The sequence below is a fragment of the Apium graveolens genome, chromosome 2 (assembly GCF_009905375.1).
Source record: "Apium graveolens cultivar Ventura chromosome 2, ASM990537v1, whole genome shotgun sequence".
Taxonomy (NCBI): Eukaryota; Viridiplantae; Streptophyta; class Magnoliopsida; order Apiales; family Apiaceae; genus Apium; species Apium graveolens.
This window is the reverse complement of record NC_133648.1, coordinates 286,987,424-287,005,433: the sequence shown is the minus strand read 5'-3', so window position 1 is coordinate 287,005,433 and position 18,010 is coordinate 286,987,424. Positions and strand designations below refer to the sequence as shown.

Below are 18,010 nucleotides of genomic sequence, written 5' to 3'. Positions count from 1 at the left end.
ATTCTTCACTGGGACTAGTGATTTGCAATCCTTGCGAGGTGCCCTTATTTCCTTCCCATGCATAAGACGTAGATGGAACTTCGTCCGCTTAATTCAGGATACGTTGATTTCTGTTTGAAAACCTCTTGCATAGAACGACAGTAAAACAAAACGACTAGAAGGATTCAAAGTCCAACAAAAATTAGAGTTGAAAAGAAAGAAGAAACAAGGATTTGAATATGAATGAGAAAACCACATTGGTACTTAAGATGGCCAGTCTTTCGTACCATATGACATACAGCATATGATTAGGTGGCGTCCCACCCGACTCTTCGTCATTCTGACAAAGTGTCTCACCATCACACTGTTTGTCCCAATCATAAAGCAAAAATTGAGGGAAATAATTAAATTTGAAAGGAATGCAATATCCTCCTTTTCGAGATCATAGCAAGGAGTTTATTTAAGAAAAGAAGTTCATACTTATTTAGGAATCAAAAAGGGAATATACGCTATAATATTGAAGACAAGAACGATACCATTGGTCACCATCCACATTTCACTTATATTCATCTTTCGAGCTTGTTCGATCATATCTCCATTGTTTCATATAATAACTTTTAGAAAGTACGTTGAAATGCCTTCGCAAATAAAGCATTATGGAAGATTCTTACTTGTCACGTCTTGCGTCTTTAGCATCACACCTCTACATATAATACTTTAACAACTCGATTATAATGATGTCCCTACCAGACAACCTCGAGTTTCCTTTTTCAATTTAGAATAACCCCGAAGCATTCAACATAGCGATCCTTGTGTTAATAATATTCTTCTTTTTAGGAAATCTGGAAATCTTCTCAATCTCCTTTAGTCATACTCAGACTTCTGTTAGATCAGTGAATTCTTTGAACTTGGATAATCCTGTAATTGGATGAGTAATTGCTCTGTATACTGATTCTGTTATTAATCTTATCAAACAATATTTGTACCTTTCTGTTGAGAATAACCAACTTCTTCATAATCACGGATCACTTTGTCCTCTGAATTAACAATACTAAGTCTGAAACAACATTTTTTTTCTAGGTAATCCGGGCTTTCTAACAAACAAGAAACTCAAATAGTAACTTGACAACCAATGTTTAAAAATCATTTTATTCAAAAAGGCTTTTAGAAATTTGTAAAGGAAAATCTTTTTCGAAAACTTGTTAAAAGGTTTGGAAAATCACAAATCTGGTTGTCTTTACTATATGAGTGGGTTGTTGTCCTTCCGACCTATAACAAGGTACCAATTTAAAGAAACAATCACATAAAGGTCTGTTCACTTCGATCTACCTTTTTCTCCTTTATCGAATCCACTTACTTTACATATCGCATTTATCATAGTACCATCATTTAAGTCCACCAAAAATTTCAGATCTATACCTTTTTCTCTAGCTCTTTTCAAAGTTCAGCTAATCCATCCCATAATTATTCACGGGTGGCTTAGTCACTAATGGCTTCTTTTAACCCGATAATAATTATTCTCTAAAACAATTAAACCTCCTCTCTAAACTTTTCTCATCTTTATTTATATCTCAAGTGCTCACCATTTACTGTAATTCTTGAATCCCTCCTCGTAGGTACAATCACTTCATAGGACAAGTTCTAAACTGGGGGTATAGAACAGGATGTAGGGTAAACTAAAGAGATACGCTCACAGCCGAATGTCCAGTGAAAGAAGAATAATCAGATGGAGGTTCTTGAATAGGTAATCTCATATCAAAAGGTGGAAAAGTAGCATAGAATAGCTTGAAGAAGTGCAACTGTTATAACAGAAGGTAGTGCCATTAATACTGATGGAGGAACAAGGTACACATCCAATTTGAGAGAAGATGAAGATCCTCAAATGGAAAGCTCCAAACGATCAACTGACATCGGGAAATCAAAGTCTGCCATTGCCGTTGTCTGGAAATCACGTCGCAAGCTGAGAATCCCGAATCGTAATATGAACTGTGCCAGAGACTTACTATGTAATCGCACTCATCCTCGCGACGTCTTATCTTTCTATTTCTTATTCTGAATCCTAACCCTCTACCCAATGCCTACAATATAGGCTTGTTTCAGTGACTTATAACCTATAGCACTGATACCAACCTATGACGCCTCCAAACCCGGGTCAGAAGTTTGGGGTCCACAACACAAACACAATATATCAACCTGTATAAGAAATATTATTTATAATGACCCTGCTTCACAAAACCACGGATCGCAACAGGTTAAAGTATGAAAACAAGCCACAACCTTAATTATTACATCGTACCAAATCCCAACTAATTTAACTTACAATTGATAATAAAATCGTTCTTACAATCTGACTATCTCTTTACCGCATGAAACTTCTGCTAGCTCGATCCAACTCCACTGGAACCTTAGCCCGCACTTTGGACTGAGGAACTTCACTATCATCCATATTCTTTTCACCTGTAGAATATATAAAAGAATCGCAAGGGTGAGCTATCTAGCTCACCAAGTCATGATAACGATAACTAAGGTTAAACCATAATCAAATAAGATGATTCAAAGGAATCAAGTTTCTTTTTAACTATTCATTAGAACTGGATATTCATTTTAAGTTTTAAAAATCAAGGTTAGGCTGCTGATCAGTCACGTACTAACCCCGAGAAAGCACACAACACTGCTCTAATTACTGGATCCAAGGCACACATTGGCCTAACTTGACCATTGGTATGTATGGTCTGACCACGAATCTGGTCCACATATATAAAAACTATCCAATCCTAAAGCAGTTCAATATGATAAATGATATAATTCAATAAAACAAGTTCATAATCAACGATGGTTAAACACTTGAATAAAAGCATAAGGAAACTTATGTATATCTCAAGGGAATTTCAGGGTATGTATAAGAAACAGTTTTCAATTTGTACCAGCATCAGGTATTAGATCAAAAATGATTTTCAAGGTATAGTTCTTTGATGTTATAAAAAATGGTTGTAGTATAAAAGTTTCTGTGTTTTCAAATAACTTTGTTTCAGTGTTTGGTGTTCGGTAGATATATCTTTGGGGAGTAGTATCATATTGGCGTGATTTGGTATCTGAGGATCAACAAAGGATGCTTTTCAAAGAATAAGGCTCAAGGCTCAAGATCAAGAAAGAATCAGGGTTCAAGGTTTAATAGTTTAAAACACTTGCATTATAAAACAGGAGTTATGCTTAATAATAGCAACATGCTATGGAACAGTTCAAAAACATTGATAATATATCTTGAAGAAAAGTTCAGAAATACTTGCCTTACAAGGCTTTACAACTCTTACTGATCAATTCTGGGCCAACTCTGCCGCTTAGGCTTTTACGTCCAACCACTATATCTCTCTGGATTCGACCTCAATACTTAAGTCCTTTGATTGGGACCTCACTGAGCATTTCGACTCACCACCAACTATCCTTTGTCCAATTCCAATTCTCGGGCACTCCGACTAGAACCTACAAGGTCGAGACTTCCTAATTTAGACATTCGATTATGCTTGACATATCCTCGCTAACAATCTACCCGAACATTAACAAAATCCGACTCGTAACATACTTTATATAATAATACACGTATCACTTAGGGTTCACGTTCTCGAAAATCAGTTCAGCGCTCATTTTCGGAAAATACTCATACTCTTTATTTTATAAAATCAGGGTTATCGATTTAGAAAAATATTTCATCACATCGTACCATCAAGTTTCGTATAAAATACACACAGATATATATATATAGTCTCTTGACGTCCCGATATTCATCGGATACGTTTCCGTATTTGTGTAATTCAGTTTTTCAAAAATCAGACAGCGTTTCCTTTGTTTATCGGACTACCCGTCGAAACATCAATCGACGTCAAATCCCAAACACAACAATCGCAACAATTATCCAATCCAAACCCACACATATTCAAATTCTAACTCAATCACAATTATTAATTACTACTCGTATTTTATTTTTATTCATTAATTTAGGACTCAGAATATGATCATCACGGTCCACCGTCCGCTTGTATAAATTCATCACGGACGACGACAAAATTTATTGGTGCCCGATAATATTCGGGTTTCCAAATAAACTTCGCCGATTAATTACAACTCCCGCACGAAATTATTTTACTTCACGAATCGAAATCATTTAATTAACTTCCTGCAAGAATTAATAAAAGAAGAAAAAGAATCAGTCAAGGAATTAGATACTATCAATACGCGCCTACGCGCTGCCAAAACAGGGAGGGTCGCCTCGCCGGAATTTGGCCGGTAGCAACCAACAATAACAACCACGCTGCATCACAGGCAGCTACACACACAATACACACACGCACAAATTACATGCACACGAATTACACACACACCCGTATACATACGTAGGTACACATATATCAAAGAAACAGGGACGAATCCGCTGCTAACCGGAGAACAGACCGGAAGAAACCAGGCGGCGGCGTAAAACCGGAGAACAAAGGTGACAAGAACGGGAAAAAGGGAACAGGGAACATAACATAGAGGGACTAATCAGGAGAAGTGAAGGAAAGATTGAGAAAATCAAAGAGAGATTGAGTGTTTAGAAAGAAGATGAGAGATTGATGCTATCGTCTGGGTCGGAAAAATAGAGAAACCGGGGCTTAATTTACCCCATTACCACAAATCAAACCACGTGTCCTGAAATTGGACACTATCCTTTTTGTTCCTATCTGAAAATCCTATCTCTGTCACCAAATTTAACGATTTAACGAGAATTTTTACGAATAAAATAACTTTAAAATTTACCAAAATAGTTTTAAAATTTCCGGGATAATTCAAAACCAGTGGAATAAAATTTTCATATTTTTTAAAGCATCTTTGAAACACAGTTTGTACCCGTCTTTCATAATTAACGAACCGAGGTGCGTTTAAAACAAATTCAGAAAATCGCGAAAATAATCTTATAATAATATAAATATCCCGAAGTAAATAGAAACGTAAGTTTCATAATTTTAACACAATTTTTGAAATGTCACTTATACCCGCTTTTATCAATAAAACGAAACAACAAGCGCGTGAAACTAATCCCGAAAATTTCCAAAATAATTTTAAAATTCTCGGAATATTCCAAAATTAAATAAATATGGGTTTCATAATTTTTAAAAGAATTATAGAATTAAATATGGATTTTGCAAATAAAAGCATTCAGAAAATCATTTAAAAATAAATAATTAATAAAATATTAATTTCTCAATTTTATAAAATCCTAAAAGTAATTATTGTAATTATAAAATCATAAAAACAATTTTAGAGACACTTCAAGTATTTGTACAAATAATTTTGCATTAAATCCACTTTAAAAGTGAAACAATTCAATACAATTCCTTATTTAATCACGCGAACAACCCGGTACATCATAAATCACACATAGATAATAATCAAACAACACATAATGGTGAAAACCAATACACATATTTGATTTAATAATTTCCATATTAATCACATATTTAAATAATTCAAAAATATACGAGTCGTTATATCAAGTAGTAATTCGACAAAGTGAAACTAATGTTATGTATGGATCTTTTAGAAATTTATTAGGAAATTTTTCTTTCGAATTAAAAATCGCAAACATGGTCGTCATTATTATATGAGTTGTCTGTTATTCTCATCATTCAATAATAGGGTACCTAATTACAGAAATGATCACATAAGTGTCCATTCACCTTAATATACCTTCTACTTCTCCTCAGATTCATTTCTTATTCATTAGTCAGCGATAATTCCATTTACCGTTGCATACTATCTTATTCAAGGTTCCAACTCCAATGCTGACATCTAGTACTATTTTTGATATCCTCACCATCGTCCTTGGTGCTATAATTACAGCCAATTGATGTCATTCGACGTTCTATCCGTTGATAAGGTCGTATCTTCTTGCTAGTCTTAAGTATACCTAACAAGGTAGATGTCGTTCCTTTCGCGGCTCGTGAAAAGTGATAAGAAACTCCTTGCAACGGTGGTGCCTTTGAAATTGGCGACGTTGACTCTTTGTCGGCTTCAATCAACTCATTACATCCAGCCTGGAGCTTGTCCTACTACACAATTCTAAGTTGGATCATACTGACACTCATTTATCTTTCCTTTTACAAAGTTCTTACAAGAATAAATCTCCTTTACTTTAAAACCACATAAAAAGCATGGTAATTCACCCACTCTCCGTCGAGCTATCAACTCTTCGCAACTATAAGGTCTGAGAACTCTATGCATCTATAACGTCAACATATTTGCCTTACACCTCTCCTAACAATATCCTATCTTACTAATCCATATCGGATCCACTAACCCTAATTCACACTCAATTAAACTCAGAATGCGTATATTTAGGGTCCTTCCTATCTTATATGGCTTGTTACTCCTATCTTACTCTCACATATTCTTATTTCAAGGACCAATAACCTATAGCTCTGACACCAACTTGTAACATCCCAAATCCGGGGTCAAGATTGGGTGTCACTGAACAATCTTTACATAATAAAAAATAATATACAAATGAACCCTCAATTCTGGATCATTTACAGGTTATGGTATGAAATAAGAATCTAACCTTTTAAAATCTGTAATAATTAAAATACAAGTTTATTACCTATGTACTAACTCCTTTGTCTTACTCATTCTAACATCTCCATCCACTTGCAGCTGAGATCTCTCTAACTTCCACTATTTATTAAGAGCTATTCACTTTTATTTTCATCTATTTCTGAAAGAAATAAGAATTCACAAGAAAGAGTGAGACAAAAATGCCCAGCAGGTATCATAACTAATTTCCAAGTATCAATATCCAAAGAAGTTTCCGGACATTATTTTTATATAATTTTTAGACATTTTTATTTATTTGAAGTATTTGGGCGAATAAAATATTGGCCTTTATTAGCCCTCAATCATAAATCAAAAATGACGAGCAATTCCCAGATTCACCTCTTGAATTAGGATTTTGTTCGGTTTTGTAATCATTGAACTTTTCAGGAAGGAATTCTGTTAATGGCGATCAACAATAAATTAGACTGGATACTAGTTCAATGTTCACACTCATACTCTGTTGATCAGTTATGATATAATATAGATATATACCTACTTGTATAGATCCATTCGGGTACCCAAGCACTATGGCCCAAGGGTCCGGTCCATCCCCGGCCCACAGGGCCAAGTTCATCACTAACCCTAATAGTAACCATCTAGCCCGTAGAGTATTTTGATGTTAAATCATTTGGATTTCAAAACATCTCGATTCAGGGTTCAAAAATAACCCGTAATAATAGGTATTTGCTCAAGAGAGCAATCGATAATAAAGGAATAATAATGAAAGGTACGTGCATAATTAAGAGTAATTGCAGCGAAATATAAACGTTTAACTATTCTGAACATAGAATAGGAAAGAATTACTTGCAGTATATTTGAAGAAAGTTTAGGAATACTTGCCTTGATAAGCTTTAACCACTATTACTGGTTGACTTTGGACCAATTTGGACGCTCGTCTTTATCGTCCAATCACTAACTTATCCAGGATACGATTCCAACACTCAGGTCCTTCGATTGGAACCTTGCTGAGCTTGACGACTGACCATTAAGCTATTTTTACTCTAACGTCAACTCTCGGGTGTTCCGACTAGAACCTACAAAGTCGAAATACCCTAATTCAGACAATCGTTTTTGCTTAATATAATATCACTATCAATTCTTCCAATACGATTTCATAACCCGACTCGTATTTATATGTATTATTGAAATACACTTAACAATCAAGGTTCATGTATTCGAAATTCGGTTCAGTACTCATTTACGGAAAGTATGTATACTCATCGCTTTGAAAAATAGGGTAATCGATTATTTACAAAATATCTTGTCACGACTCGAAATTTGGTTTCGTATAATATAATTAGATATTCCCATTTGACATTTTCGATAATTGTTCCTGTATTTTCGGAATTAATTTTCCCGAAAATCGGGCAGCGTCTCCTCTGTTTATCGGCCTGCTCGTCGAAACATAATCGACGTCAATATCCCAATCAACCAAGAAATCAATCCACGTCACAATAATTACTAATTAACTATTTCTCGTTTCGAAAATGATATACGAACTATATAATTTATTTTAAAAATTTTAGGACTTAAAATAAATCATCACGGTCCACCGTCGACTCACCGAGGCTCATCGTCGACGGCAGAAAAATTCGCGGGTGCCCGATTAAATTCGGGTTTTCGACGCGAATTTCACCGATTAGTATTTTGAGGGAAGAAAATTCGAAAAATCAAGAATAGTTCATCAAATTTTCCCCAAAAATTAAATAAATCATTCGAATAATTCCCAAAAAGAAGAACTCGAATTAACAAATTAAAGCAATCGATTTTCCAAATCACAGAAACCCCGACCAAATTATCCCAGCTGAGATATACACATGCACATGCGTGTGTATATATATTTAAAGCAATAGCCACGATTGGACCAAGCTAGGCGGCCGGAGCAGAGAAGACACCGGAAAAAGAAAAAAGACAGTGGCGGAGAATTACTAGAGCATAGGGCGACGGGGACGGAAGAACTGGAGATGGAAAGGGGAGAATATAGGGGAGAAAGGAGACCGGGAGATAAAAGAGAGGGAGAAAGGAGAGAATCAGGGGAGATTGGAGAGAGTGAGGAGAGAGAGATTAGAGGATGAGAGAGAGACAGGTGAAATTGAGAGATGAGGGATTCAGTGTTTTTGTTTTCTTTTTACGAATCTGTAACCACATAATAGTTGAACACGTATACTACTTTAATTGATACAAAATTTGCAATCCAACGAACCAATTTATGGTTACTATTAAGCCAAAAATAACCAAATACATTTTAAAATTCTCAGAATAATAAAAGATTAACAAAATTAAAATTTTATAATTTTTAAATCATTTTTGGATCGCGCCACATATCCGTATTTAATGATTTAACGAACAAATGCGCGGGTAACTTTAATCTGAACAATTTTCGAAATAATTTTAAATTTTCCGAAATATTAAAAACTTGAGAAAATACAAGTTTCATAATTTTTGAAGCATACTGGAATTAAATACTGAATTTACACATAAATGCAGATCAAAATTCATTTAAAGATAAATAAATGATGAAATATTGATTTCTGAATTTAATAAATTCCTAAAAATAAATATTGAAATTATAAAAGCATCAATATAATTTTAGAAAAATTTCAATATTTTTTAGAATAAATCTTCAATTAAATCATTTTTAAAGTGAAAACAAAATAATAAAACTCAGCATTTAATAATATAATTAATACTCGAATACAGAGTCACACCCAGCTACTAATAAATAAAACACTCTATTGACAGAACCATAACATATTTTATTTATTTAATAATTTCATAATTACACTTATATACCGAAGCCGAATATAGATTACTTAGTCGCTTAGTAACTATAAAAACGATTCAATTTGATACCAGATTTCGATAATTATCAAAACAAAGCTTCTTATAAAACACCCTATGAGAAATTAATGTAAAATATCCTGTCTCTCGAGAATACCGGTTTTATTGATCAACCAAAATGACTATCGTATCGAAAATTCTACATCGGGACTCATACGGGTCAAACCATACTCCGGATCGAAAAAGTCAAAACACGGAAAATGTTCAGAAAGATCAATTTAGGTTAGAAAGGAGTTTTCTGAAGAGTTTCAGGTTATAAAAACGCAAAAACGGTTGAAGTTGGACGATTCCCGGTTTTATAAAATAGTTTTATAATTACTTAAAATAATAATTATTAAATCTATAAATCATAAAATCATATAATAGTCCAAAATTACCAGAAAAATAACAAAATTATCTATATTTGATTCTGGATAGACTTGGGGTTGATCACATACCAGGAAAGTTTCTCCCTTATTCTAAATTCAGAATAATGAATTTGTATGCTTAGTTCAATATTTGATTCAAATTCTTGATACACTGAATATTGATAACCTTGGTTCACAGTCACTGAGACACAATTACTATTCTTTGATCATACTTTTATCTTACTTCTGATTACCCTTGATACATTGAGTATTCTATTCATATTCCAATAGATTATATAATATCTATATCTTGATGTTGGGATAACATCGAAGCATACCGATTATTTCGGATGCTTATCCTATGGACTGGATGGTTACAATTAGGTTCAGGGATGAACTGGACCCTTTAATTAATTATGGAGGCCATAAATGAGCCTGGGTACCTTGTTATGATCTGGGTCTATATAAATGGCATAGATTCATATTGTATCTAACTGATAAGCAAATTACAGTACTGTGATACTGTGTCCAGTCTGGTTTATTAATAATCGCCGATAGCGGCCTTCTTTATTCTCTCTCTTTATATATATATATATAAATACAGATACATATAGAATCTGATTATTTATTCATATCAGATTCACTTGACTTTCCTATAATACTATATACATATTGTGGACTTGCTGAGCAATTATTGCTCACCTTTTTTTTGCTACTCACTTTATCTTCTAGTAAAATCCGAGAATGAAGCTATTCACACCAGGGTAGTAAAGAAACGAGTGAAAAGGCGGGACCCTTTGGCACCAAGGGTGCTAATCCCAATTCAGGAAGAGAGCTTTGAACTACCAGAACAGGATTAGCTTGTATAGTTATTGTGTGTGTTTGAATAAAATGAAACTAGTTTAAAACATGTTTAGTTAGTTGGTTTGTAATAAAGAGAGATTTGTGAGACTTTTGAATTTGAGAATGTAATAAAGGTAGTGTTGTGTTTTCATACCTTAACCTTAAAGATCCTGAGTAGTAATATAAAGGGGTTAGATGTATGTTTATATAATTAGTGTACAAGTTTAATAATGTTATTAGTTGGCAAGTAACCCCCAGATCTAGACCCTGAATTTGGAGGGCGTTACAATGAGCCCAGCTCATTGGGTCTTCTTATCAATTAAAAGGCCCTAAGGTAGTGGGTCATCATGTTATGCACTCACAACCAGGTCCTTTAACAAATGAACCAGAGTGCGAGCGCACCAGCCCAGCTCGCACTTTTCATAAATTTAGGCCTAGATCCTTTTTTTATACTTACAGGTTCAGGGATCATCCCCGAAAATAGGTATAATACCCTTCACATATCATCGACTACTAGTGGAATTGGTCTGATTAATAGATAACAAGTTCCGCTCTCGAACTTTTGTATTATACACTCTACAAGCCATCTGATGAGGATCAAGGAATGAATATGTTAATTGGGATTTGGCTATGTGTACTCGTTGTGATGTTCTATTGGAGAGGATGCAAACATGGGTTATGAAGCTTACTTGGACAACAAGGAATAAAGGAGCGATGCATGAAGTTGGACAAGTAGCTGATTATTATATTATTAATTCAAATTTTGCTTTCAAGTTTTTACCTTTCACTTGAAAGAGTTTTTCTTGTTTTAAGCACTTAGGATTTTATTTTCCTATTTGGATTTGATTTTTGTCTTTTTTCTATTTGGATTTGGTTTTTAAATTTGTTTCCTGGAATGATTCAGATATTGGCTAATTCAAGCTGATATTGAATTTCTCTTGGAATCCTATTGGGTTTGGGTTATTGTCTAAGCCTATAAATACCCTTCTCATGTAATCTTTTAAGGGAGACAATGGATGATATAAAATTTGTGTTTTGAGATAAACTATGAGTAGTTTTTCTTTCTCTAAACTTCAATTACTGGATTGTTTTGAAGATTAGATTCGAATTACTTAGTTTCTGGATTGATCTAAGCAATTTGAGATTCAAAGTTCACGTTTCTGGATTGATCGTGTTCTTTTGAAATATCCTCTTCTTCTCTTATCCCTTTTCTTTTTCTTCTTTTCTTTCTTTGTAGAGAGATCCACATCACCATCGTTAATTCTTCCCTCTTATACAAACAACTTTAGTGAAAATTCTTTAGATCTTCTCACTGATTCAAACTACCACTTCCAATGTCTTCAAACTTATTAATCAGTTGCATGAACATAATATTAATGAAATTCATATGATATTCTATTGATAAATTCTTCGCTACAGTTTCCAATATCATTGTCTGTATATCAAACTTCAACATGTATGGATTCTAGTAAATATATTATTATTTATAAATTGATCTTTATTCTTTGTTGAGTTATCCAAATTAACATTATTAAGATCACATATCCCGTTTTAATCTTGCTCACCAAATTTCGGTCCCAAAATATGTCACATATTTTTATTTACTCCCTTGTTAAATTAAATAGTAAAATAACCAAGAAAATATTTATTTACTTACAAAATTAACTCTGAATTCTGATCACAAGTTTAAAAACATGTAGCACCATAGCATGAATGAAAAAGAAGATGAAACCTAAATATATACAGAATATTTAAAACTTAGAAGTGGTCACACAGCATTGGGTCTCCTACATGTGGGTATAAGTAAACGGTGGTGCCATCCTCTTCTGTTTCTCCAACTCCCTGTAAAACTTCTTAATAAATTCCTCAGCGGCCATGTCCAGTTGATCGGTATTCTCCTCTACATCTTTTATAGAAAACGGCGAATCCGTAACCCTCAGCTGCCTCATTGTCACTGGACTCCGTCCAAACCCTGGCAAACTAAATGCTGGTGAGGCCTCTACACTTTCATACTCACGACTAAATCTTATATCATCAACAAACAGTTTTTGATGGCTGTAATTGTGACGGTACTGATAATAACGTTTTCTCCGTCGTCGGATTAAGGGCGTATTACTACAGCTGAATTCATAATCTTTTCGCGGCGAAACAAACGACATGGCAACGTCAGTGGATCGACAAATGGAGGAGGCCGCATAGTGGTGGTCTAGCATAAAATTGCTCATAGATTTGCTTGCATGCTTTTCTTGTTTGAGCTTGGCATGAATATCAAATATTTTTAGTTTACTTATGGGAAAGCCTTTCTTTAGCATGTACAAAACTAGGCGTATTGCGCTGGACATCTTTGTTGCTACAATTGATGAACATTCTTCTACTTCCATAGGGTATTTAGAAATTAAGTGCAGTATTGGTTGGTTTCAGAATGAAATGATTGTTGTTTGTTTGCAAGTGAGATCCAAGGAGGGCTATACATATAAGCGCACACCCTCTGCGATAACATCGAAATATGCATTGTGGAGACAAACTTTAATGAGTTTATAATAGAATACAATAAATTAATAACTTTACAAACATATTATATTAGAGCAATGGACCCTAATTATCCTAACAACAAATAATGTTTCTATCTTTCGGTTTTGCTTTTTGAAATTCAAGGGCTTGTACAATAAGTATTGTACAGTTTGTCACTAGTTTGTTAAGTCTTGCCTAATCCCCCATTATCTTAAAATAATATTATTACTGGCGACAAGGGCCAACTTATTAGCCCTTTAGATTCGTGATATACATAGTTAGTCAATTATATGTTGTTAAGTAACTGCTAAGTACATTAATCCATTTCTGATTTTTAGGCTTAATGCATATAATAATATTTGTGTGTTAGGTTCCGATAGGAATTTGAACCCACTGTCATTATCTTCTTTCGATAAAGGGATGGATAGGAAGATCCGACGAGATTCTGGCCCATGTTAATAAGTACTCAATTAGTAACTAACTATATAATAATGCATGCCATATGTCTATTTCATGTATAGTTTAATGAATGCTTCCACATAATAACAGGCCTTAAAACAAAGTTTAAAGTTAACTTTTGACCTTTGCTGATGGATTTGTCCCGTGTACACCCGGTATAAATCTATAAATTTTGAGTGTTTTCACATATGTATTTATTGTAAATGCAGTGTGTCAATCATTATTAAAAAGTGTTGATCAATCAAAATAAGATAAAATTTTAAAAAATTGTACTTATTGTGTGCATACAGGCACACCACGGAAAATCAGTTCATTAAACTATACATGAAATAGAATATATCATGATTACATCTATTTTTAGCTTTAATTGTTGTAACACCCCCTTTTAATAATAAAAGGAGATATTACTTATAATCCATAAATCTTCACACAGAACACTAATAATAAAATAATATTAAATCTCCAAACTGTCTAAACCAATAATATAAGTGCAGAAATATCTATATGAATAATTAAGTCTAGATAATGATAAAGTCAGAAATTCTAATCAACGAAATGGGGAAGCTCTCCATCACACAGTCTGAGATCCCCCTAAGCACCTTCCAGAAAAAGAATACAACATGAGCTAAACGACCAGTACGGATTTGGAATACAATTTATAAAACAATAGATCAGAAATAAATAATATGCAGTTTACAAGAAAACAACAATTTTTAAAATAAGTAAGGCTGAAACAACGAGGGGTTAGGATATTTCATACCGAGATCAGAACAGATACAAATACACACATCATAGGTTACCTAATGCGTGTAACAGAATGGATAACATGTACGACATATACAAATTCACCATAAATCAAATCACAAATCAAACTCTGGGTGCACCCACGTATCCTGGACAAATATCAAATGCGCAAATGCTCCTCTCAAGAGCTAACAGAAGGATACGCCATGACCAATCACACTATCACGGAAGTGTCGTGTCACTGGTGCCACAATGACACGGCTGTAGTACCCCTACAGCTGGTTAACTCGGTATAACCTATTTCTCTAAGGGTCATATAAAAATATTCTCATAAAATTTTAAAATCACCTGTCACATGTACTTCATATTTTCAAAACAGAGGGTGTCATAAATAATTTTTGAAAATCGCATAAACCGATATTTAAAATTTTTCAAATCAATTTTTAAAATAATTTTCGGAAGTCAAAAAGATCAAACAATATTAACGGTATGAATGAAATACGGAATTGAACAAATCGGAGATATCTAATTTATAAGAGGAGTAACACTGAATAAAAAGGGGACAAAATCCGTACCTCAAATAACAACTCAAACACTCACAAAAATTCACAACGATCCGCTAAATCCCCGGCACCCAATCTCGATACAAACATTATAACTTATAATCAATATTTATTTCTTCTTACTTTAATTAGAATCTAACTGAAATAAAAATTTAAATCAAGATGTGATTTGTCGACCCGTAAATACGGATCATATAAATCAACTTGACACTTAAGACTAAAGACCAGAAACTATAAAATTATTATATTCTTAAGTATAAATTTTGTACAAAGCCAATTTGTACTACCCTTTGAACTAGTAAATATAATTATACATACACTAGCTTGAATAGTCAACGGCAAATCAAGTAGCATAGCTCACCTTTTGAAAATATTTATATAATTAAATATTAATCATAAAACTACACAGTACATGTACCAATTGTTATGGATTAAAAATTAGGGTAAATTAATTGCTATACTTATTACTAGGGGTCTGAGCTTCGAGGCTCAATTTGACTGCTATTGTGTATCGTGACTCGATCTGCCTTAACATGATGCCTACGTACCTTGCTGATTGTCAAGGTTCAAGTCAAAAAACATAGTTCTGATTTGGTGGGGTGAGACCTCTTATATAGGTGTTGGGAGTCCTTGAATTGGATTAGAGTTGGAGATTTGGTAGACAAATCTCTGAATTAGAATGGACTTTGGAGTTCTAGAAAGTAGGAGACTGATTCCTTATCATATTGATCTCTGGGAGGCCAATCTCCAAGAAATTGTGTCCTTATTTGGACTTTATCATCAGCTGATTTATCCTTTATTAATTCATTACGAAATTAATTAATATTCAGGATCTTGGGCCCTTTCTAATGGGCTTAGCTGTCAGCCCAATTCTGGTATATTTAATGCGATATTAATTACGTAATCAAGATTTATTTTACTTCCTATCATTTGCCCCCCAACTTCTGGGAAACCGTAAAAGATTTCGCAGAAGTTAAGTTTACTTGCTCCCTTACAGGGTATCATTTTTGCGTAAAGTGTGGAGCGACCTACACATTTACAATGATTTTCCTTGTGGCTTCAGGGATATTTTAGAACCTCCCTATTACTCTTCTTTTGCTTTATTCCTATTATTTAGGAATTCTATGGTATTTTTCCTTAATTTCCAGGATTTTTCCCTTAATTTCTGGGATTTCCTTAATTTACAGGAATTTTCCCTTAATTTCTGGGATTTTTCGTTTATTTACAGGTATTTTCCCTTAATTTATGGGATTTTTCTTTTATTTACAGGAATTTTCCCTTAATTTTTGGGATTTTTCTTTTATTTACAAGAATTTTCCCTTAATTTGTGGGATTAATTTCCAATTTCTAGAAAATACTTATAATTTTCAGGAATTTTCCAAGGATTTATACCTCATTTCTAGAAAATATCCATAATTTTTAGGAATTTTCTTTTCTTCTTCTTTTTTTAATGTAATTTCGACCAGGAATCCTGTCGACCAGGATCCTGGTCGAATAAGGCTTCTGTTTGTCCTGGTCGATAGTCATTTCGGTCAGGATTGTTCGACCAGGATTCCTGACCTATTTCGGTCAGGATTTTGACCCTGGTCCTTCGTTTCTGACCGAATTATCCTCCTATTTTTCCTGATCATGGCCTCATTCGATCAGGACTGTTCGACCAGAATCCTGACTGAAATTTGGTTAGGATTTTTTTGCTGAAATATTTTTTAACTGAATAAAAGGCCATTATTTTATGGTCGTGGGTAATTTCGAGCAGAGACCTTCGACCAGGAATTGTAGCAGAGTTCTGACCGAAATTTTCGTAGGCCTTGACCTTTAATTGGGCCAAATTTCTATTCTTGGGCCTTTTTATTTTTTGGGCCTTTTGTTGATTTTATTTAGAAAATTCTAGATTTGGGCCCTGATACTGGGCTTCTTGGGCCCTTTTTTGCTCCGGGCCTTTCAATTGAGCCTATACCACAAGCTTATTATACATTCTAGGCCCAAAAATACTTGGATTCTCTAGATTCTTCCAAAGTTATTTAAAATATATATATGTAGTTTTAAATATTTGCCTTGGTTATTCTGGACTCTTCCAGAATTGGGCCCAAGAACTGGGCTGGACTTTTTGCTGGGCCCAATTCATGGGCTTCTTAGCCCAAAATCCAGAATGTTCTAGAGTCTTGGGGAAACCATAAAAATCAAATTTTTGTTTCTATTTTCCCAAAAATCCTCCAAATCCTTCTAGAAATGTATAGATTTGGGCCAAATGGGCTTTTTACAGGCCAAATTACTGGATAACAGTGTCTATAAAAAGGGGGAAGAGTGAAGTCCCATACTTCACTTTCTCATTTCTCACTTCCACTCTCCAAAGCTTCCTTCCTATCTCCAGCCTTCAACAATTTCTCCGGTTAGGAACCATCCTTTTCCGACAACCCTTCTTCTCTTTCTTCCAAAGTTTCAAGTTATATTTTACCTCCATGGCGGACAAGAGTTCCAAGAGAGCGGCCAAGATCGCTTCTGGTTCAAAACGAGGTAACGATTTCAAAATCCGCTATTCTTATATGTCCTTACTAGACATGATAAACACTAGGGGGGATGATACCCGTCTAATGCCCATCTAGATTCGTTTGATTATTGTAATAAGTGGTACAATATATATTTTGATAAGCTTAACACACTTTATAACGTTTTTCCCCTCTTAGGCTAGTTCCCGCTGAAGGTGGTGATCGCACATGCCAAATTTTTATTCTTGGGCTTTTTTATTTTTTGGGACTTTTTGTTGATTTTTTTAGAAAATTCTAGATTCGGGCCCTAATATTAGGCTTCTTGGGCCCTTTTTTGCTCTGGGCCTTTCAATTGGGCCTATACCACAGGCTTGCTATACTTTCTAGGCCCAAAAATACTTGGATTCTCTAGATTCTTCCAGAGTTATTTAAAATATATATGTATGTAGTTTTATATATTTTCCTTGGTTATTCAGGACTCATCCAGAATTGGGCCCAAGAACTGGGCTGGACTTTTTGCTGGGCCCAATTCATGGGCTTCTTAGCCCAAAATCCAGAATGTTCTTGAGTCTTGGGGCAACCATAAAAATCAAATTGTTGTTTCTATTTTCCC

At 34.2% G+C, this 18,010-nt stretch overlaps 1 protein-coding gene across 1 annotated transcript; it reads right to left on the bottom strand.

The window, feature by feature from the left end:
- Window positions 1-12,421: 12,421 nt before the first annotated feature.
- Window positions 12,422-13,015, bottom strand: LOC141701749 (uncharacterized). The gene has a single exon (XM_074505395.1). It carries the CDS (start codon window positions 13,013-13,015, stop codon window positions 12,422-12,424), a length of 594 nt encoding a protein of 197 aa, XP_074361496.1.
- Between the last annotated feature and the right edge of the window lie 4,995 nt (window positions 13,016-18,010).